General features: G+C 48.6%; 1 protein-coding gene across 7 annotated transcripts in view; it reads right to left on the bottom strand.

The window, feature by feature from the left end:
• Cacna1a (calcium voltage-gated channel subunit alpha1 A) overlaps positions 1-21,318 on the bottom strand; it is a 293,683-nt gene that overhangs the window by 12,265 nt on the left and 260,100 nt on the right. For 5 of the 7 annotated variants that reach the window (XM_085843752.1, XM_029480505.2, XM_085843754.1 and 2 more), the window contains 4 exons: positions 12,971-13,121; positions 12,327-12,454; positions 9,975-10,071; positions 6,872-6,977 (listed from right to left, as the gene is read on the bottom strand). In XM_085843752.1, the coding sequence (XP_085699878.1) occupies positions 6,872-6,977; positions 9,975-10,071; positions 12,327-12,454; positions 12,971-13,121 (482 nt within the window). Of the gene's footprint in view, positions 1-6,871; positions 6,978-9,097; positions 9,195-9,974; positions 10,072-12,326; positions 12,455-12,970; positions 13,122-21,318 lie in introns of all 7 variants that reach the window. The other 2 variants (XM_085843751.1, XM_085843753.1) reach the window with 1 other exon arrangement.

Consider the following 21,318-nt stretch of genomic DNA (forward strand, 5'->3'; position numbering starts at 1 on the left):
TATGGGATCCAGGTGTCGGATTCAAGTTAACAGCTTTGCCTGGTCTCCAGCAGGTGCTCCAGCCCCTGATTTAAAAATTTCATCTTCTTATCTTCTTATCTTCTTTTATCTTCTTACATGCTCGGACTTCTCAAATCACAGTTCAAACATGAGCAAGAGGGCAAGCAACAGGGTAGGATGCCTGACATCTTTTCTCTGGTCTTGGCACATTCACTCATGGGTGAATATACCTGGATGTTCATGTTTATATATAGCACATACATCTCACACACACACACACACACACAGAGAGAAGGAGGGAGGAGAGGGAGAGGGTGTGGGAAATGAATGAACTACAAATGAGTTCAAAGTTGGCCTGGCTAACTTAGTGAGAGCCTGTCTCAAAAGGAAGGGCTGGGGATACAGCTCAGTAGGTAAAGTGTTTGCTTTACATACACAGAGCCCTGGCTTCCTTCTCCAGCACCCAAAATAAATAAATACAAACTAAAAATCAGATACTTGCTTAGCATGTTACGGCCTTGGGTCCTAATGCCAGTATCAGAAAAAGGAAGGGGGATATTTAAAGTGGTGTTGAGAGGCACGGGCATGAGTAGGTCTAATTGTGATAGCATCTCTGTGATTAGATCCTTGTAGCTTTAAAAAGAAAGAAGAAGCCGGGCGTGGTGGCGCACGCCTTTAATCCCAGCACTTGGGAGGCAGAGGCAGGCGGATTTCTGAGTTCGAGGCCAGCCTGGTCTACAAAGTGAGTGCCAGGACAGCCAAGGCTACACAGAGAAACCCTGTCTCGAAAAACCAAAAAATAAATAAATAAATAAATAAATAAATAAATAAATAAATAAATAAAAATAAAAAGAAAGAAGAGACCAGCATGCCCCCTCTGCCCCCATATGCACTCTGTGCTGTCTAGGACTGTCATGAGTGGATGGCTGTGCCTCATGGTCTGGGACTTTGTTAAATCATATCCAGTTTGGGGTATGTCACTAACAATGGAACTCAGACAAGAAATTCAGTGACCTATGGCAGGAGCCTGGCACATCTGACAGAGGCTGCCAGCCATCTCCACCCTAGTTCCCCTGCCATGAAATGTGACCTTTGTTATAGCAGGTCTCTAGTCCCTCATCCTAGCCATGGGAGTCACTGGGGCTCAGGTTGGAACGACAGGATCATGATGTGGTCCTTCAAGACTGAAACGTGAGCACAGGGACCTGCCACTTGATTCATAACATTATGGGGCCGCACCATGTTCCTTTCACTTTGTCACCCAAAGATTGAGGACAGGAGGGCCAGTGAGCCTTTTCCAAGCTTATCTTCTCTTTGGGGTTTTGAGGCAGGGTGTCACTAAACAGCCAAGCTGGCCTGGAACTCCCTATCCTTCAGTCTCAGCATTTCCAGTTCTGGTCTCACCACTGTGTGCCATGGCACCTAGCTTCCTCAGGCCTGTCTTTAAGGGACTCTGATCAACATAGTCCCAATTCACAAACAGGAGGCAGACAACAGGGAAATGGCCCATTTTGGTTTGAGCCATAGAAACCTTGGGACTGTTACAGTGACAGCCTTCTTCATCATGACTGCACCTGTGTGGTCCCTTACCTCTACCCCCATCCACCTATGCAGCCCCCTGGAGCAGGACTAAGTTCCAGACGCTGCAGGCTTGATGGTGTGGCTCAGTGGTGTATCTCTTCTTTAGTGTCCTGGTTAACTTTGTCAATTTGATACAGTCTAGCTAGAATCCCATGAGGAATGAGTCTCAGCTGAGGGATTACCAATGATGACTGGCCTGGGGCATGTCTGTGGGGTTTTTTTTGTTTTGTTTTGTTTGTTTGTTTAAAGATTTATTTATTTATTATATGTAAGTACACTGTAGCTGTCTTCAGACACTCCAGAAGAGGGCGCCAGATCTCGTTACGGATGGTTGTGAGCCACCATGTTTCACTGGGATTTGAACTCTGGACCTTCAGAAGAGCAGTTGGGTGCTCTTACCCACTGAGCCATCTCACCAGCCCCGTCTGTGGGAGTTTATTTTAACTGTCAACTATGAAAAAGGTCTCAACCCACTGAGGGCAGATGGATCCCCTGGGCAGGTGGTCTGAGACTACAAGGAAGCTAGCTAAGGCCTGGGCAAGCTGGCTCAGTGGTCAAGTACTCTTGGTGCTCTTGCAGAGGACCTGGTTTCAACTCCTGCACCCACATGGCAGCTCACAACTATCTGTAACTCCAGGCCTAGGGGAGCTGACATCCTCTTCTGACCTCTATATGCAGATGGTCCACATACATGCAAACAAAAGACACATATACATACAATTAATAAAAAAGAGAGAGAGCTAGTGAAGGTCTGGAGGGATGGCTCCATGGTCACAAAGACACACTACTTTTGCCAAAGACCCAAGTTCTGTTCTCAAGACTACTACTACCTGTAACTCAAACTCCAGGAACACAAGGTACCTGCCCCCTCTCCCAGCATCTGCAGGCATCAAGCACACACACGATGCATAGACATACACCCATACAAAACAGCCATATATATCAAATAAACAAATAAAAATTGTCAGGAATGGTGGTTCACACCTCCAGTGCTAGTGTTTTTGAGGCAGAGGCAGGTGAATCTCTAAGTCTGAGGTCAGCCTGATCTACCCAGGAGGGGCAGAAGCCAGCCTGATCTACCCAGGAGGGGCAGGTGGCACATGCCTGGTGACCAGAGTTGGTTCGCTCTTTTTCACTATATGGCTTTGGGAGGCTGGACTCTGATCATCAGACCTGGTGACAGCCCCTTTGCCCACTGACCCATCTTCTCACTTTCTGTGGTATGGAGTAGGTTGGAGTGTGTCCCCTATGAACGAAAATTTCCTGAAAATGCCAAACTTGTGCTGGACAGTTACAGATGAACAAGACTGGGGAGAGTTGGAATGCTGCAGATCAACAGCCCAAATTATCCTGTGCCGTGTTCAGTCCTGCCTGGCCACATCATTCACCTCCTCCGTGACCCTTGATCTAATGTCATTTTGATTACCAGATAAAGCCTTGGCATTTATTATTTTTTGTTTGTTTTAAATTTTATTTTATTTTATGTGTATGGGTATTTTGCATGTCTGTCCACACAGAGGCCAGAAGAAGGCACAAATCCCCTGGGACTGGGGCTACAGAAGTTGTGAGTCAGTACGTGGTTGCTGGGAATTGAAACCTAGTCTCTGGAAGAGCAGCCAGTGCCCTAAAGGCTGGGCGCTCTCTCCAGCCATAGTCCGCTGGTTTATTATGCCATGGTTGTTGGGTGTTCTCCGTTGTGGTGTGAGGGTGGAATGACTCCCAGATGTTTGCACACTTGGTGGCCAGCTGGTGGCACTCTTTGGGTAGATTGTGGAACTTTTTCAAGCTGGACCCTTTTAGAGAAGGTAGGCTGCTGGGGTTGGGTAAGCTCTCAGCTTCCTGGCTGGGGATGTGATTAACCAGGCTCCTGCTCCTGTGATCCTGTCTGGATCCTTGCTGTGGATTGTATCCATCTGAAATTGTGAACCAAAGTTAACCCCGTCTCCTCCAAGTTCTTGTCTTGGGGTCATTTACCACGGCGACAAGGACAGCTGTAAGGCTGCCTCCCATTGTGTCCAAGTGGTTCCTGGGTGTCAGTGTCACAGGTCAGCCCCTTCGCTAGCACTCAACCTATTCTGCCTTTCCTCACTGCTCTTTTCAGTTTACACTGCATCTGAGAGCCTCATTATGCCAATGCCACCTAGAAGAGCTGTGAGCTCCCTGAAGACTGCAGGGTGAAGGTGTTGGAGAATTCCCCACAGCTGGCAGCGGCCTCACGGAAGAGCCCAAGACAACACATGAATCCCTGGCTTGGAAGGGATCTTTCAGAGTTGGCTGTGACTGCACCGCAGAGGTGACCACCCAGCCAGCCCCTTGCCCCTTTATATTTCTACCAGCATGAAAGACAGACCTAAGACCATGAGAGGAGGTGACCTCAGACAGAGACCTGGAGTGGCCAGCAGAGCATGGTGGCCATGCCTTTAATCTCAGGAGGAGGCATAGGCAGGTGGACCTCTGCCAGTCGAGTCCAGCTGTGAGTTTTAAGATAGCCAGAGCTACACAGAGACCGAGACAAATAAATGAGCAATAGCAGCAAGGACAACCTGATTCAAAGTCCAGCTGGATGTGGTGGCCATGTCTTTAATGCCAGCACTCAAGAAGCAGCACCAGTCACATCTCTGTGAGGGGTTTGTTGTTGTTTTGATTTTTTGAGATAGGGTTCTTTTGTGTAGCTCTGGAACTTGCTGTGTAGACCAGGCTGGCCTCAATCTCACAGAAATCTGCCTGCTTTTTTCTCTGTAATACTGAGAGTAAAGGCATACAGCACCACTGCTTGGTGGATCTCTGTGAGTTAAGGCTAGCCTGGGGGTACAAGATGGAGCTCCAAGCCATCTAGGGCTGCAGAGTAAGAGCCTGTCAGAGAGAGAGAGAGAGAGAGACAGAGAGAGAGACAGAGACAGAGAGAGAGACACACACACACAGAGAGACAGAGAGAGAGACAGAGAGAGAGACACAGAGAGAAAGAGAGAAAGATTCTACCAGTTAACATAGAATGTGAAACTTTCAGGAAGAAACAAAGAGGGGAGGGAGCCAGACAGATTGCTCAGTGGTTATGCACACTTAAAGCTCCTGCAAAGGACCCACTTTTGGTTCCCAACACCTATACTGGGCAACGCACAACTACCTGTAACTCCAATTCCTCAGGCACCTGACTGACTTCCTCTGACACTAGGTACACATATGGTGTACAGGCCTACATTCAAGCACCAATTCATACACATAAAATAACAATAAGTGGATCTTTTAAAAAAATGTTTAAAAAATAAAGCAATACAAAAGAGAGGGAAGGGGATGTTCAGTTGGTAGAGTGCCTGCCTGGTACACACCAAGTCCTGGTCCATTCACCCCTAGAACTTTATAAACAGCGTGTGGTTGTGCACACTTGTGATCCCAACACTTGGGTAGTGGAGGCAAGAGGATCAGAAGTTCAAAGTCAACCTTAACTACACAGCAAATTCAAGCTCAGCTCGGACTATGTGAATTCCTGTCTGGAAAACAAACAAATGATACTAAGAAGACACAAAACAAAAAGATGCTAAAAGATACTAAAACACAAATTCAAATGAGAAGAAACTAGTTGGAAACAAATGGTCACTTGGTATCTTTGCTGGTTTTGTTTAGTATTTGCTAATTCAAAGGGCATTTTTGTTTGTTTGTTTGTTTTGTTTGTTTGTTTTTTTTTTTTTTTAGGGTTTCTCTATTTCTCTGTGTAGCCCTGGCTGTCTTGGAACTCACTCTGTAGACCAGCTGGCCTTAAACTCACAGAGATCTGCCTGTCTCTGCTTCCCAAGTGCTGAAACTAATCCCTAAAAGTCTTTTGCCAGCACTGAAATAAATCAGCAACAGAACTGAAAAACATGAGAGAACTGCATAGCCCGCTTAGCTGGAGGTGAAAAGCATCAAGAAATGATGAAATCGCTCATTCAGAAGACACGAAGGGATCATAGAGATCATATCAACCTTTAAAAAGTGGGAGCAGACGCCACTCCCAGCACTCGGGAAGCAGGGGCAGGCAGATCTCTGAGTTCGAGGCCAGCCTGGTGTACAGAGCAAGTGCCAAGACAGCCAGGGCTACACAGAAAAATCCTGTCTCCCAAAATCAAAATAATTAAATTAATTAATTAATTTAAAAAATAAAAAGGAGAGGGAGGGAATGTCAGAAAGTAGATAAGAGAGGGATAGAGGGTGCTCTGAAGACGGAGCCTGAGGAGTCAAACTCTCCTCAGCTGCCCACACGAGTCTCTCCTCTCCTGCAGCTTCTCCTGCTCTCTCCTTTTACTCTCTTCTCTAATCTCCACACAAACAAAATTCTGTCTCAAAGAAAGGTTACAGATCCCAGAGAGGAGAAGGCTCTGACCTTACCTGAGCTGTCTGGCTGAAAAATTTGATTATGGGGTCTCTAGAGAGCAACCAGGACTCTTGGAGATTTTTAAAAATTACATTTATTCCAGTGTGTGTGTGTGTGTGTGTGTGTGTTGGGGGCAGGTTGTGTATGCCACAGCGTACACATGGATGGGTGAAAACAGCTCTTTTTTTTTTTTTTTTTTTGGTTTTTCGAGACAGGGTTTCTCTGTATAGCCCTGGCTGTCCTGGAACTTACTTTGTAGACCAGGCTGGCCTCGAACTCAGAAATCCGCCTGCCTCTGCCTCCCGAGTGCTGGGATTAAAGGCGTGCGCCACCACGCCCGGCTGTGAAAACAGCTCTTAACAACTGAACTCAGGTCATAGGTTAGCCAGAATTGGATGCAAGTGCTTTTACTCACTGGACCATCTCGCCATCCTGTCTCTTCTTCATAAAGCACCTGGTCCCAGCTAGTTCATGACAGTATTAAAAGTTAGGCTAACGCAGGCCCTAACCTCCCTCTTCCCCCAGGTTGTCTCCATGGATTAGGAGACATCATTCCGGTGTGATGTGGGTCAGCTCAGCAGGGTCCCGTGCGGTTCCTTCTTCTTGCTGCTTTCATTCCCACCTCTCAGGGCTTTGCACACAGGCTGCTCTCAGCCTGGGGGTCCTTTCCCTTCTGTGTCCACACAACTCATGGTACCACCTACATCAGAGACTGGAGTGGTCTTTTTTTGTACGTGTAAACCTCTCATCCCTTTGGTTGGAGGGGTGTCTGGCACACCTGAGCTGTGTACTAAATCTTTTCCCAGATGCAAGAATGAAGAACTAGTTAAGAACAGGGGTCCCCATGACAACCGACCAGGAAGAGTTCTGATCTTCTGCTTCCCCCTCCAAAGCATCATCTATCCCCCACCCCACCCCCACCCCCTCAGGTCGGCGGCTTACCCTTGGCAATTTTGATATCCAGGGCAGTTCGGATTAGAGCCATCAGGGTGGAGTTGAAGTGAACTGTGTTGTCATCTGCTACCGGCAGGTCCATCCGCAGGAGTCTCTGTAGAAAACCCCGGGTGAGGACAGTCATTCTCAGGCTCAACCAGCACCTTGCAAGCCAAATTCACCTGACCCAGGAAGCCCCAGGAAGAACTCTGAAGTTGGGGCAACTCCCTCTATGGTCACCGAAGCCAGCGCAGAATTTCTCATTTCCCCTGCACGGAGCTGCAAATGAATCCAGGGCTTTCTAAGCTGCTGTCCCTACCTTGCCATCCTTTCTTTTTTTTGAAGACAAAGTCTTCCTCCTGCCTTGGCTTCCTGAGTAGCTGGGACGCCAGGGCTTGCTACCATTTTTAACCCAATTATTTGTTTGTTTCTGTTTTGAACCCTGCCTGTGGGACTTGAGGTCCAGGGGTCCGGAGTTCCTGCCCCAGGTTCTTGCCCTGCCTCAGAGTTCTTCTCAGAGGCTCCCTCTCGTGTCCACCCAAAGAGAAAGAGCAGAAGGCAGATGTCAGCAGCATGTGCGTGCAGCAGCCTCAAGGTGGGGTCCACGGCCACAGCCGCCGCTCCCCGCCCCCACCCCCTGCTCGGCCCAGAACGGGCAGATGGTAGGCACCCAGCCGCACCATTCCATCCTCAGAAGCGGCAGGCACCTCCCCACGCAGGCCCCTGGTGGACATGCAGCGAGGCCTACACAGAGCGGTACAAACGGGCACATGCAGACGGAATCTCGAGACTCATTCATAGCTCCGTGGGAAGTGACTGTCGGGGCTCGCCGGATCATGGCTGTCTGTGCAGTAGCAGGGAAAGGGGGCGAGGGGCATTCCTGAGGCCCAGGGAAGGAATTCTGTGTCCCAGACAGGAGTTCTGTCTTGCTTGGTGGCTTGGGGAGGGGGAAATGTTGGGCTTCGATGTGCCATTGGCTTGGGGAGATGTTAAGGGCAAGTCTGGGGCTCACCAGGGGATTCACAGAGTGGGAGCCAGTAAACCAGGGGTAGGGAAGGAAGTGGGATGTTGGAGTGGGGCAGGGACAGAGGCAGTGAACAGAAAGGAGGGCAGTGTGCACACTTGGGCCGATGTGCACTGCACAAAGGGCTCTTTGCTGGGAAATCACAGACTGCGCAGCAAAAAAGTGTATTCTCTGTAGCACACTTTCCCAGCAGTGTTCTGAAAATACGCTACTTTAAATGTACACAAAGGTGCCTCAGGGAGCACGTTGGTTTCCAGAGATCAGGATGGGGCTGGGGGCGCGGGGGGGGGGTGACAGAGGGACAAGAGGGACACTTGTGGGGAGAGGTTGAAATCTTAGAGGGAAACTGCCACATCGGGCTTGGGTAGTACGGGAGGGAGAAGGGGATACAGGTGGAGGGGAAGGCTGGGCTACGGAGTCACTTCTAGGGCATGGGGTTTGAAGGTCATCCCTGGCCATCTCGAGGATGAACTGAGGGAGCAGATGTCCTCCAGGGCCGGGGGAGATTCCAGGACAGAAGTCTAGAGGAGCAGCAATCTCCTCGCTCCCTCAGCTGGCATACGCCCCTCCCACCCCCAGGCCCCTCCAAGGCAGCGTGCAAGGCCTGATTGGTGCACCACGTTCGGGGTTGGGGCGGCTGCAGCCCTCCTGCTTGCTCTGAAACAATGGAGTGGAGAGGCATGTTGGGGCATCTTGGGTAGATGGGTGGCATGATTCAGGGCTGGGAAGACAACTTCAGGGCGGGGTTGGGGGGGAGGGGAGGGGGGAACTCAGCTGTGAGAGGTGTCAGATCTCCAGGGCCCTAAGTCAGAGGTCAGCTTCAGATGTGGGTGGGGAGGCCAGGGCCTAGGGCTCAAGGCACAGAACACAGTCTGGCCTGGGCCTGGGGAGGGGCGGGGCATGTTTTTGGATGGGCAGAGACATACAATTTGGCTTCCCAAGGGTGGTCTTGTGGGTGCTAGGGGGATTGTAGTGCTCCCTCCCCCTCCCCGTGGCTTGTTGGCCATAATGGAGTCTCAAAACACGCAGACACTCATCAGAAAGGACACAGCGCGCTGCTGAGAGTCGAGGGACGCTCATGACTCAGTTACTCGAGAAAAGAAAAAAAGAAAAAAAAGAAGAGGAATGTTGGCAGAAGACTCGTTGGGTGTTGTAGTCACCACCGAAAAATCCCCAGCTCTGGGACATCGGTGTTGGCAAAGATAGACTACCTTGTAAGCCACTCTGGCCGGGCACTTCTTCCCCAGACCCAGGGGCGGGGACATGTGTCTCAGCATCTGATACATGTCCGGGTAAGGCATGCGACCCCTGGCAGCACCAAAAACAAAAAACAGGACGGGTGGGTGGGGCAGAGAACAAAAAAGGGTGAGGGGAAAGGCGGAGAAGAAACAGAAAAAGAAGAAAAAAAAAAAGAAAAAAGAAAAAAGAAAAAAAAACCACACGAGCCGAAAAAATAGAGAAAGAGGCAGAGGACAATAAAATGGATATATTAAATAAATGGAAAAGAGGAGAAAAATGGAAGAAAAGGTAATTAAAAATGATTATTTCACTGCTTACAAGCAGGCAGAGAGAGAGAGAAAAGAGAAACAGTCAGATTCCACTTGGGCTCCAAGCTGTGGCTCAGCTAGGTGCAGAGCTGCAGGGTCTTACTGTTTAGGGGCCGAGTGTCTGGTTTGGCTGAGGCTGGTCTCTGAGGGGGCCTGGGTGAGGAGCTAGGGCAGGGCATGGCCGTTGGGAAGAGGGCTGGAGGCTTCAGGAGGTAGGGAGTGGGGAGGAGGGAGTTGGGAGAGGGAAATGCAAAATTACAACTCCCCCAAGGGATGCATCTGCTTTGGGGGTGTCATTGAGACCACGGGATGGCAGCTGCAGCTACGAGCAAGCACATGTTCAGAAGGAACAGGGAGATGTGTCCCATGCGTCGTGGAGTCTGCATGGCCGCATTCTGGAGGCTAAGAGTTTGCTAGTTTAATGCAAGAGAGAGAGAGATGGCTCTGTTTTTGAGAAATATATATATATGAAATATATATATGGAAGACCCCAAGCCACACTCATTCAACCGATGCTAGCAGGTTTTAGTGGAAATCAAACCTTGCAAGCAACCCTATGAGGACATTTCTTGCCTAAGCCGAGAGGGGGCGATATTACTCGCAATAAACTGTACATGTCCTTATAGTGAATGCGGCCGCTGAAAGGAGAAGAGAGGGGTTAGTGGAGGTCCTGGGTTGGTTCCCATGAACAGGGCTTCCCAAGCACACAGTGAGACCAGGGAGATGAGGCTGAGACCTCCTCATTTGAAGGAGTGGGAACCTGGGACGGTAAAGGCTTTGATGCGTTTACAGACGTTTATGCACCCGCCCTTAGGGACAGAGGTTTTTATGGGGCATGGGCGCTGGAGGTTCTAGGCAGTGGCCTTTCTACCCAGGGCTCCTTTGTGCATCTATTTCCTTTCGCATTTACATAGGCTACACTGATGTGGGTGGGTATGTGGCCTAGAGGAAGGGACAGCATCCCACTGTAGTGACCTAAAATCAAAAAGGAAGAGTTAAAAAAGGCCCCCAAACCAGCCCCAGCAACATGCCTTGCCCAAGCCTCTCCAACTCAACGAGGGCTTGTCTGGGGCTGCTGCCACTGGAGAGACAGACAGATAGCTCTCTGCATCTTCCTGTGGGTCTCTCCTCCACAGCTGAGACCAATGGAAGCAGAGCACAGACCACCGGGGACCCCACCCACCAACACTCCTTCATCCCTGTGCCCAGGATGAGCTAGAATCCTTGTTCTGCCACTTCAGAGGTATTGCCTCGGTACACTCCACGGAGTCTAAGAGGTGTGTGATCTCCTGTGGGTTAGTGCACGGTGTGCTGGGAGTCTCTGTGAGATAGGGAAACTCAATCTTGCCTTCATCAGTAGGATGCAAGCTCCCCTCCCCCCGTCCTGTGTGATCTGCCTGTGAGACCTCCCTGAAGGCTTTTATTTTATTTTTCCAGGTGTGGGAGATGGGACTAAGGGCCTCAAATAGGCTAGGCAAGAGTCTGCCACCCAGCCACATTCTTAGACCTTGACATTTTTTATTTTAATAAGAAATGTACTGTTTTCTATGTACATGTGTGTGGGTGCCTACAGAGGCCAGAAGAGGTCATAAGATCCCTTGGGGCTGGACTCTAAGACACTGAACCTAGGTTCTCTGCAAGGGCCTCAAGTGTTTTTCACCATGGAGCTCTATCTCCAGACCCATTTTTAAATTAAGAAATTACACCCTGTGTGTGTGTGTGTGTGTGTGTGTGTGTGTGTGTGAGAGAGAGAGAGAGAGAGAGAGAGAGAGAGAGAGAGAGAGAGAACAATATGTGGGAGTGGCTTCTCATTACGTGGGTGGATGCTGGTGATTGGACACTCATGTCGGCAGCCTAGGCAGCAAGGGCCTTTACACACTGAGCCATCTTGCTTGCCCAAAAATTTTATTTGAAAGTGGGGGCTAATGGCCCTCAAACTCCTGATCTTTCTGCCTCAGTTTTCTAAAAGCTGGGTTTATAGTTGTATACCACCATGCTTGCCTCTTTTTGTATGCAGCTTCTTCTTCTTCTTCTTCCTCTTCTTCTTCTTCTTCTTCTTCTTCTTCTTCTTCTTCTTCTTCTTCTTCTTCTTCTTCTTCTTCTTCTTCTTCTTCTTCTTCTTCTTCTCCTTCTTCTTCTTCTCATCAGCATTGGGTTTTGAAACAGAGTTTCTATGTGTAGCCCTGACTATCCTGAAACTCTCTGTGTGCCACATGCCCAGCTTTTTATTTGAAACAGTCTCATATATTATGTAGTTTTGGCTGGCCTAGAAAGCACTGTGTAGATTATGTTGGCCTCAAATTCAAAGATCCATCTGCCTCTGCCTCCTGTTTTCTGGGATGAAAGCTGTGTGCCACCATGCCTGGTTTGCTTTGATTGTTTTTAAAACAAAGTCACTTGTTGCCCAGGCTGGCCTTTCACTCCTGATTCTTCTGCGTCAGCCTTTTGAGTGCTGGGATTGCTCACATGTGTCAAGATGTTTGGGTCTGCTCTAAGGTTTGAACTTGATTCTGCCACTCTGACCCTAGGGCATGTGCCAAGGTGGGCCAGTGTTGCACCTGTACTCCCTGGTGAATAAAGCCCAGGGGTCCTTAATGTAGGCTACCACCCAGAGGCCTAACCATAAGAGACCAGAGGAGTTGTGGGGGTCGGGGATCCTTGAAAATCTTCATAGTTGACTACCTCCATCTAGAAAGGCTTGGGCTTGGACAAGGGGTGGAAAGTGCCCGACCTTGGGTAGTGAGAAAGTCATGATTTCTACCCTGGACTCACTCATGAAGTCCCTGCTGAGATCCTAGGACTCAGTGTTCCACACCTGTGACCTGATTTCATTCTTGTCCCCGTTTCAGGAGGAGGTGACAATACAGCCAGAAGATCTGAGACGGCTCCTTACCAGGCAGCAGGGTCATACTCTGCCCAGACACGCACGTATTCATCCAAGTGGTGGGGGCCCAGGATGGAAGAATCTCGGGTGAGGTACTCGAAGTTGTCCATGATGACAGCGACAAAGAGATTCAGCATCTGGGGGCCAATGGGAGTAGAGAGACAGTAGGGGTAGGGGCAGGGGCACGGAGACCCAAAGGAAAGAGGAAGAGACCAGATGAAAGGAAACAGACATAAAAGATACCCATTCACAAGGCCAATGAGAGTGGCAGCTAATGACAAAGGGGAGAGAGAGATGGATGGACACACACAGAGGCAAAACCTGAGAGAAGAGGTAAGGGCTTTGTGGGCGGGGAGGGGGGGAGGGGAGGCCAAAGCCAGCGCCTGCTATGGTCCAAATTCTCCCATCACAGCCAAATTCAGATTTTCTGCAGGAGGCAGTATCTGCTACTGGCTCAGTGTAAGGGAGCAGCAGTGTTCCATAAGATCCTATACTGCGCAGACCACAGCCACCATCCAGATGTCACCACATGGGAGACAATGTCAGTGGCAGGGGGTGAGCAAGTCTTCTACTCCAGTCCCACTTTCTAGGGATTCATTGGCTTGAATCAGTGCCAGGGGTGAAGACATGGCCCTCCTCGTGTGCAGACTCACCAGAAACGAGCACAGGAAGATGAACGAGACAAAGTAGAAGTACGCGAACTCGTTGCCACAGTCTGCTGTGAGGATCCCGGAGTTCTTATCGCATGGCTTCCCACTGAGGCAGGAGAGCATGATGTTGTGCCACGCTTCTCCTGTGGCGCTCCTGAGGATACACAGCGTCAGTGATCTGGGCTCCAGCCCCAGATAGACACTACTGCCTTCCTAGAAGGGTAAGGACTGAGGCTCTGGGCAAGCCAGTCACGGGCGGGCGCAAGGCCCAGAGGACCATCTCCTTTCCCTTGGTGCTCAAAGTGCCATGTTCAAGCCTGGTTGTGCCTTAAATGTCCTCGGGGAGGCGTCAGTGAGGTACTTTGGTAAGCACAGGTTCTTATCACAAGGCTTGCTCACCTGAATTTGATCCTTGGGACTCACATTATAAAAAGGAGAGAGAGAAGTGACTCCCACAAGTTGTCCTTGATCTCTGCCTATGTGCCATGACAGGTGCACCCACACCCACTAAAACTCTATACATGTAAGAAAAATAAAAGAAAGTCCGCAGCAAGCACTGAAGTGGTGGGGCTGGGATGTCTGGGGACACCTGTGTGATTCAAAAACTATCTTCTCTCCATGGGCCCATCTCATAATGCTCTGTCTCTAGGCTGCTGCTTCTGGTGTGTCAGACTCAAGCATATCAGGCATGGTCCTGCCTCAGGGAGTCTGCTCTGACTATGTGTTCTGCCTAGATGTTCCTCCCAGGATCTCTCTTTTACAGGGTCTTATTATGTAGCCTAGGCTGGTCTCGAGTTCTCAGTTCTCCTGCCTGCATCTTCTGTGTGTCAGGACTGCAGGTGAGCACCACCAGCCTGTTTCCCACTTTTTCTGGAGCCTTGTCTTATTCACTTTAGCAGTCTCAGTAATTAGCTAACCAGCAGTGTTCCTCTTGAGACTGTAAGCTCTACTGGGCAGTGTTTGTATTTTTCCTCTGCCACATTCTTAGCTGTAGCCTAGTTCCCACGAGACATGTGGGACATGCTAACTACTCAGCCAAGTGTCTGTTGGCTCAAGGAACATCCTACATGCAGCCAGGATTAAGAATCAGACATCTAGCTAGACCTGGTGGCACTTGAGTTTAATCCCAGCGTTTGGAAGGCAGAGGCAGGCGGAGCTTGAGTTTGAGGCTAATCTGTCTACAGAGTGATTTCCAGGACACTCAGGACTACACAGAGAAAACCTGACTCAAAAACAAACAAACAAACAAAAACCCAAACCAAACCAACCAACCAACCAACCAACCAACCAAACATAAAAGCCAACAAAACCCCAAACATCTGACTCCACAGGTCTCATTTCCTTAAATGTGGAAGAAACTTTTTCTAAATCAGAAGTTGGGCAAGGCATTATCTTTACTAAACTGTGGTCTTTGTGCCAATTAGCCAGTCACATCAGATTGTGAAGCCAAGTTCTGACCAATGGGATGCTGTCACTACCTATGGTAGGGATAAAAGACAGAAGCCATCTTGGTCCCAGTGTGCTTGATAGACTGGTTTGGGTTTTGGCTCATACTTTGTACAAAAAGAATTGTCTTGCCAGGTATGGTGGCGCTTGCCTTTAATCCCAGAGACAGAGGCAGGCGGATTTCTGAGTTCGAGGCCAGCCTAGTCTACAAAGTAAGTTCCAGGACAGCCAGGGCTACACAGGAAACCCTGTCTCAAAAAGCAAGCAAGCAAACAAACAAACAAACAAACAAAAGAATTGTCTTGCCCAGCTGCGTTTGCATTGCTGGTGTGTTCCTTTGTGGAACACGGAGAGTATTCTCTGCGTTTGCATTGCTGGTGTGTTCCTTTGTGGAACACGGAGAGTATTCTCTGCGTTTGCATCGCTGGTGTGTTCCTTTGTGGGGCGCGGAGAGTATTCTTTGTTTCTAACAATTGGGGGGCTTGTCTGGAATTTCAAACCTGTCTGGGAGAGTGTTCAGACTCCCTTCCTTAGGAGACACTTCTGGTGTGTTGTGGTGGCTCCCAGGGTCTCAGGTAAGACTAGAAAGGGCCCAGGAACCCCTAAGTGGCTCTAAAGGACTCTCAATTTGGATGTGAGAAAATCTCCTCCTTAGGGGTGTGGGTGGAGCTGAGGACAAGAATGGGAAACAACCAATGGAGGAACTAGAAAAAGTACCCAAGGAGCTAAAGGGATCTACAACCCTATAGGTAGAACAACATTATGAACTAACCAGTACCCCGGAGCTCTTGACTCTAGCTGCATATGTATCAAAAGATGGCCTAGTCGGCCATCACTGGAAAGAGAGGCCCATTGGACTTGCAAACTTTATATGCCCCAGTACTGGGGAATGCCAGGGCCAAAAAGTGGGAGTGGGTGGGTAGGGGAGTGGGTGGGAGGGTATGGGGGACTTTTGGGATAGCATTGGAAATGTAAATGAGGAAAATACCTAATAAAAAGTATTAAAAAAAAAAAAAAAGAATGGGAAACAAGCAGGTCAGACTGAGCTCCAAGAAAAAGACAGGAAACACAGTCCCAGACCAGGAACCTGGTTTTTGCTGCCCCCGCCTCCCGCCCCTACTCCATTCACTATACCCCTCCCCTACTCCATTCACTATACCCCTCCCCTGGTGGACTGAGGAGAGATGAACCTCAGTTTAGCTAGCTTTCTTCCACTCTCTCTGGGTAGGGATTCTCCCTTCTTCACTCTCCACATGGTCCCTAGAGAACCTGGGAGGTCATGGATTGGGGCTGGGGAAAGGAAAGAAAACAATCACATTGTATACTTAGAGCTGATACTTCCGTAGGCCCCATGACCCCAGGCGGCTGCTTTTCTAACTGGGTAAAAGTGCAGCACAGGACTACCAGGGTTTTAAATCAGGATTAACTATTTGAATACATTGTTTTGTTTCACTTTTGGTTTTCAAGAAAGGATTTCTCTGGGTAGCCCAGGCTGTTCGGGAAGTGGTTCTGTAGATCTGTCTGGCTTCAAACTCACAAAGGTCCACCTGCCACTGTCTCTTGAGTGCTGAGATTAAAGGTGGGCACCACTAGGTCCATAATTGTTGTTGTTATTTGCCCTATTCTGAGTGTGTAGTTTAGATTGGGCTTTCTTCTTTGATGGTGGTGTACAGTACCTCCCTCTAAGGCAAACAACTGTCATCTTTTTGAGACTAGCTGTGTCTGGTCATGAAGGGGCGTCAGGGGCAACAGAGGCAGCTCAGCAGCCAAGAGGATTCGCTAAGGACAACCACAATAGGCAGGCTACCACAATAGGCAGGCTACCCGTGGATAGTGCAGGCCATGGGGGAGGCTTCAGCCCTGCACAGAGAACCACAGGCAGCTAAGGGATGCTGAGAACATGAGAAAGAGTCTCCTCCAGGCAAGTGCACATCCACAGGTTATCCAACACCACATGCTCTGCACCCACACAAGGAACATTAGGCTGAGCAGGCGGTACTTATGTATATTCATGTAAATAACGACAATTGATGAAAAAAAAAGAGGCCATAAATTTAAAAGAGAGTAAAGAAGGGCATGGGAAGGATTTGGAGGACGGAGAGGGAATGATGGGAATATGTTATAATCTCAAGAAGTAACAAAGAAAAAGGGCCTGCTGCTCTTGCAGGCCACCAGAGTTTGGCTCTTGGCCCCCACACAGGCAGCCTATAATAACTCCAGTTCTAGGTGCCCTGGAGTGGAATTTTAGAAGAGCCATTGCCCCGAACATTTACTCTGGAGTGATGGCCACTTAGTCCTTGTAACAATCTTTTGTAAATTATCAGTAATTGTTATTTAGGATTTATGGGGTTGGTCTTCTTTGGGAATTTCAGAGCTTTTGCATGACCTCAGTTGTAAGACCCTTCTGACAAACCTGTAATGGCTGATAATTGCTTAGGTAATGGTTCCTTCAGACAATTCTTAGATCAGACAAGAGGTTTCGGTATGTGGTATGTGGGAATTGACTTGATAAAAGGCCTTTTGTGTAACAATCAGTAAATGGGCTTCTTCGAGGCTGTTCAGAGTCCAGGCCAGCAGAGGAGGATCTCCTTGCTACAGGGGAGGCCTCAATACATCCTGCAGCGCTCAGTCAGAACACCAACAGGGCTGACTGCTTCATTCACCTCAGAGGACTACTGTATGCATTTGGCGTACATGTGCACACACACCCACACACAAATAAATAAATAAATCTGGAGTTGCTGACTGTTGATGTTCCTACACAGAGGAGGGCGTGGCAGGGTCACTGGACCTTCGCTGAGTATCTGCCCCTCCTCCCAGCCAGCTGTGTGCAGTTCTGCTCTAACTGCACTTGGCCTTGATATCTTGGGGAGGAACTGGGGTATAAAGGCAGGGGAAGATTAAAGAGAAGGCCTGTAGACAGATAAGCCTCAAACTCAAGTTCTGCCTGCTTCTGCCTCCCAAGCGCTGGGATTAAAGTCGTGTGCCACCAGGTCTAGCTAGATGTCTGATACTTTTTTTTTCCTTGCTTTTTTTTTTTTTTTTTTTTTTTTTGGTTTTTCGAGACAAGGTTTCTCTGTGTATCCCTGGTTGTCCTGGAACTCACTTTGTAGACCAGGCTGGCCTCGAACTCAGAAATCCTCCTGCCTCTGCCTCCCGAGTGTTGGGATTAAAGGTGTGCGCCACCACGCCCAGCAGATGTCTGATTCTTAATCCTGGCTGCGTGTAGGATGTTCCTTGAGTCAACAGACACTTGGCTGAGTAGTTAGCATGTTCCACATGTCTCGTGGGAACTAGGCTACAGCTAAGAATGTGGCAGAGGAAAAATGCAAACACAGTAGTTAAGTTCCCAACTGCTGTATCTGCCCTTCTGGGCAGTCAACAGCCATTCTTGGAGGCCTATACGGGTGTGGATCAAAAGACAATATCCCCTAGATTCCAGGGCACTATGGGTGTCCGGTAACTCTAGGGGAGACATCTGCTCTCTTGTTCAGGGAGGCCACCCAGTGACTCTAACCAGTGTCCTGCCTACAAAGAGGAGTCAACACACAGAGTCTCCAGGCTTCCAGTAAAGTCCTGTTCAAGCAAGGCCTCTGACCTGTCCTCACATAGATGGAGCTACCACCAAAGGAGCCAGCGGTTCCTCTCAAACCTGAGTGGACCGTGAGGAGCAGACCCTTCACTGGGCTTGACAGAATTAAAAAAAAAGAAACAAATAAAATGATCAATTCTGGCCATCCACATGGTCTTAGCTGTCCAACAAGAAAATATAACAGGGGGCTGGTGAGATGGCTCAGTGGGTAAGAGCACCCAACTGCTCTTCCGAAGGTCCAGAGTTCAAATCCCAGCAACCACATGGTGGCTCACAACCATCCGTAACGAGATCTGGCGCCCTCTTCTGGAGTGTCTGAAGACAGCTACAGTGTACTTACATATAATAAATAAATAAATTAAAAAAAAAAAAAGAAAATATAACAGAAGAGCAAGGGGTTGCACTCAGACGTTGTGCTGACATAACAGCGCATGCCTTTAGTCCCAGCACTGGGAAGGCAGAGGCAGAGGCAGACTGATCTTTCTGAGTTCAAAGCCAGCCTTGTCGATGTAGCCAGAGCTACATGGTGAGACCCTGTTTCAAAGAAGGGAGGAAGGAAGGAAGGAAGGAAGGAAGGAAGGAAGGAAGGAAGGAAGGGAAGAAAGGAAGGAAGGAAGGAAGAAAGAAAGAAAGAAAGAAGGAAGGAAGGAAGGAAGGAAGGAAGGAAGGAAGGAAGAAGGAAGGAAGGAAGGAAGGAAGGAAGGAAGGAAGGAAGGAAGGAAGAAAGAAAGAAAGGAAGAAAGAAAGAAAGGAAGAAAGAAAGAAAGAAAGAAAGAGAAAGAAAGAGAGGGCTGCTCAGGCCTTCCTGTTTGCTTTAAATGATTTATTTCTTTTTATTTTGTGTGCATTGGTGTTTTGCTTACGTGTATGTCTGTGAGGGTGCCAGATCCCCTGGAAGTAGAGTTACAGACAGTTGTGAGCTGCCAATGAGAGTCTGGGAATTGAACCCAGGCTCTCTGGGAGAACAGCCAGTGCTCTTAACTGTTGAGCCATCTCTCAAGTCCTTTTTTTCTTCCTTCCTTTCTTTCTTCCTTCCTTCCTTTCTTTCTTTCTTTCTTTCTTTCTTTCTTTCTTTCTTTCTTTCTTTCTTTCTTTCTTTCTTTCTTTCTTTCTCTCTTTCTCTCTTTCTCTCTTTCTCTCTTTCTCTCTTTCTCTCTTTCTCTCTCTCTCTCTCTCTCTCTCTCTCTCTCTCTCTCTCTCTCTCTCTTTCTCTCTTTCTCTCTCTTCTCTCTTTCTCTCTCTCTCTCTCTCTCTCTCTCTCTCTCTCTCTCTCTCTTTCTTTGAGACAGGGAATTTGCTTTATAGGCCAGGCTGGCCTTGAACTCAGAGATCCACCTGCCTCTGCCTTTGCCTCCTGAGTGCTGGCATTAAAGGTGTTTCCTTTTTCTAGAGCCATCTGGGAGGGACCTCACCCTGTGATTCTAGTCAACCCAACAGCTAATGATACGGTTGACAGTAAGATATACTGCCTGAAAATAGACCCCGGGGGGTTCGTCACTGTTGAACCAGGCCATGAAGGCCACGAGAGAAGAGAGGATGAGCTTAGTCTCCTGCGTGCCCAGCGACAGATTCTAAGGGACTTGGATCTGGACATGGCTTCTGGTTTCTGATTCCTGCCTAGGTTGATCTCTTCTGCTTTTACTTCTCCCTCACATCTCTTTCCTCACACAAAGGTCCCTTCCCTCCCTACGTCTGACAGTAGAGCTCTGATGTGCTCTCTGGATGGGTAGCCCAAAACTACTACCCTTGATACTGTCAATATAGCTGGCAGGAGCCAGATTGGTGGTTGCCGCAAATTCACAATAGTATTTAGGGTTAGCTCCTCTGGGGCTGTTAAGAACAGGAGTTTAGGGTAAAAAGACCCCAACATAAACACACTTTCTTTTGTTGTTTTTGTTGGCTAAAAGCCAAACTTATCCTTGTGTTTCTTAGCAGCCCCATCCTTCATTAAAGACTAGTTATGCTGTGCTGGCTAGACTGTTGTCAACTTAACACTAGAGTTATCTGAGAGGAGGGAACCTCTATCGAGAAAATGAGATGCAGCTGTAAAGCATTTTCTTAGCCAGGCAGTGGTGGCACATGCCTTTAATTCCAGCACTTGGGAGGCAGAGGCAGGCAGATTTCTGAGTTCGAGGCCAGTCTGGTCTACAAAGTGAATTCCAGGACAGCCAGGGCTAAAAAAAAAAAATTAGAAAAAAAAAAAAAGCATTTTCTTAATTAGTATCAGTGGAGTAGGGCCCAGTCCTTTGTGGGTGGTACCATGCCTGGGCTGTGGTCCTGGCTTCAATAAGAAAACAGACTGAGCAAGCCAGGGGAAGTGGACCAGTCAGCAGCACCCATCCATGGCCTCTACACCAGTTCCCACCTCTAGGTTTCTGCCCTGCTTGATTTCCTGTCCTGACTTCCTTCCATGATGGACTACGATCTGGAAGTGTAAACCAAATAAACTCTTCCCTCCCCAACTTGCTTTCTTTGGTCACGGTGTTTTGTTCAAGCAATGGAAACCCCAACTAAGACATATGTCGAAGTGTCTTGGGGGCTCTAATCTTTGATCAGTTTCCAAAATGGTCCTAGGGTTACCAATTCAGCAGAGAGAATAACAAAGTAGCATTCTTCTGGATAGTTTCTTGTCAACTTGATACAAGCTAATGTCCCCTGAGAGGAGGGAACATCAATTTAAGAAAATACCTCCATTAACCCAGGCCGAGAATGACAGACATGGTATGTACTCACTTGTAAATGGATATTAGCTGTCAAGTACAGGATAACCATGCTACAACCCACAGACTCAGAGAAGCTAAGTAATAAGGAGGGCCGGGGGGTGGGGGTGGGCACATGAATCTCCTTCCCTGTGAAGGAGAGACAGGATGGATATCGCAGGTGGATGGGGATCAGAGGTAGATAAGGGAACAGGAGGGGTCAGATGTGGGGAGGACAGAGGGAGAAAATACTGGGAGAAGCAACTGGAATGTGGTGGGCATCTCTGGGATGAGCTAGAAATCTAGTGAAAGGAAACTCTGAGGAACTGATGAGGGTGACCCTACCCAAGACTTCTAGCAAAGGGGGATACAGAGCCTGAACTGGCCATCTCCTGTAACCAGGCAAGACTTCCAGTGGAAACACTGTAACCCCAACCCAGCCATAAAACCCCTGACCTATCTATATACAAGGTATGCTGGAATAAAGAGGAGAAATTACAGGAGCAGCCAATCAATCCAGGAGCTGGATCAATGACTGGTCCAGCTTGAGACCAATGCCAGAAGAGGGAGCCCACCCCTGACACTGCCTGGAAAGCTAGGAGCCAAAGCTGGAC

Source organism: Mus caroli, unplaced genomic scaffold (assembly GCF_978045245.1).
Source record: "Mus caroli unplaced genomic scaffold, Mus_caroli_1 scaffold_10, whole genome shotgun sequence".
NCBI lineage: Eukaryota > Metazoa > Chordata > Mammalia > Rodentia > Muridae > Mus > Mus caroli.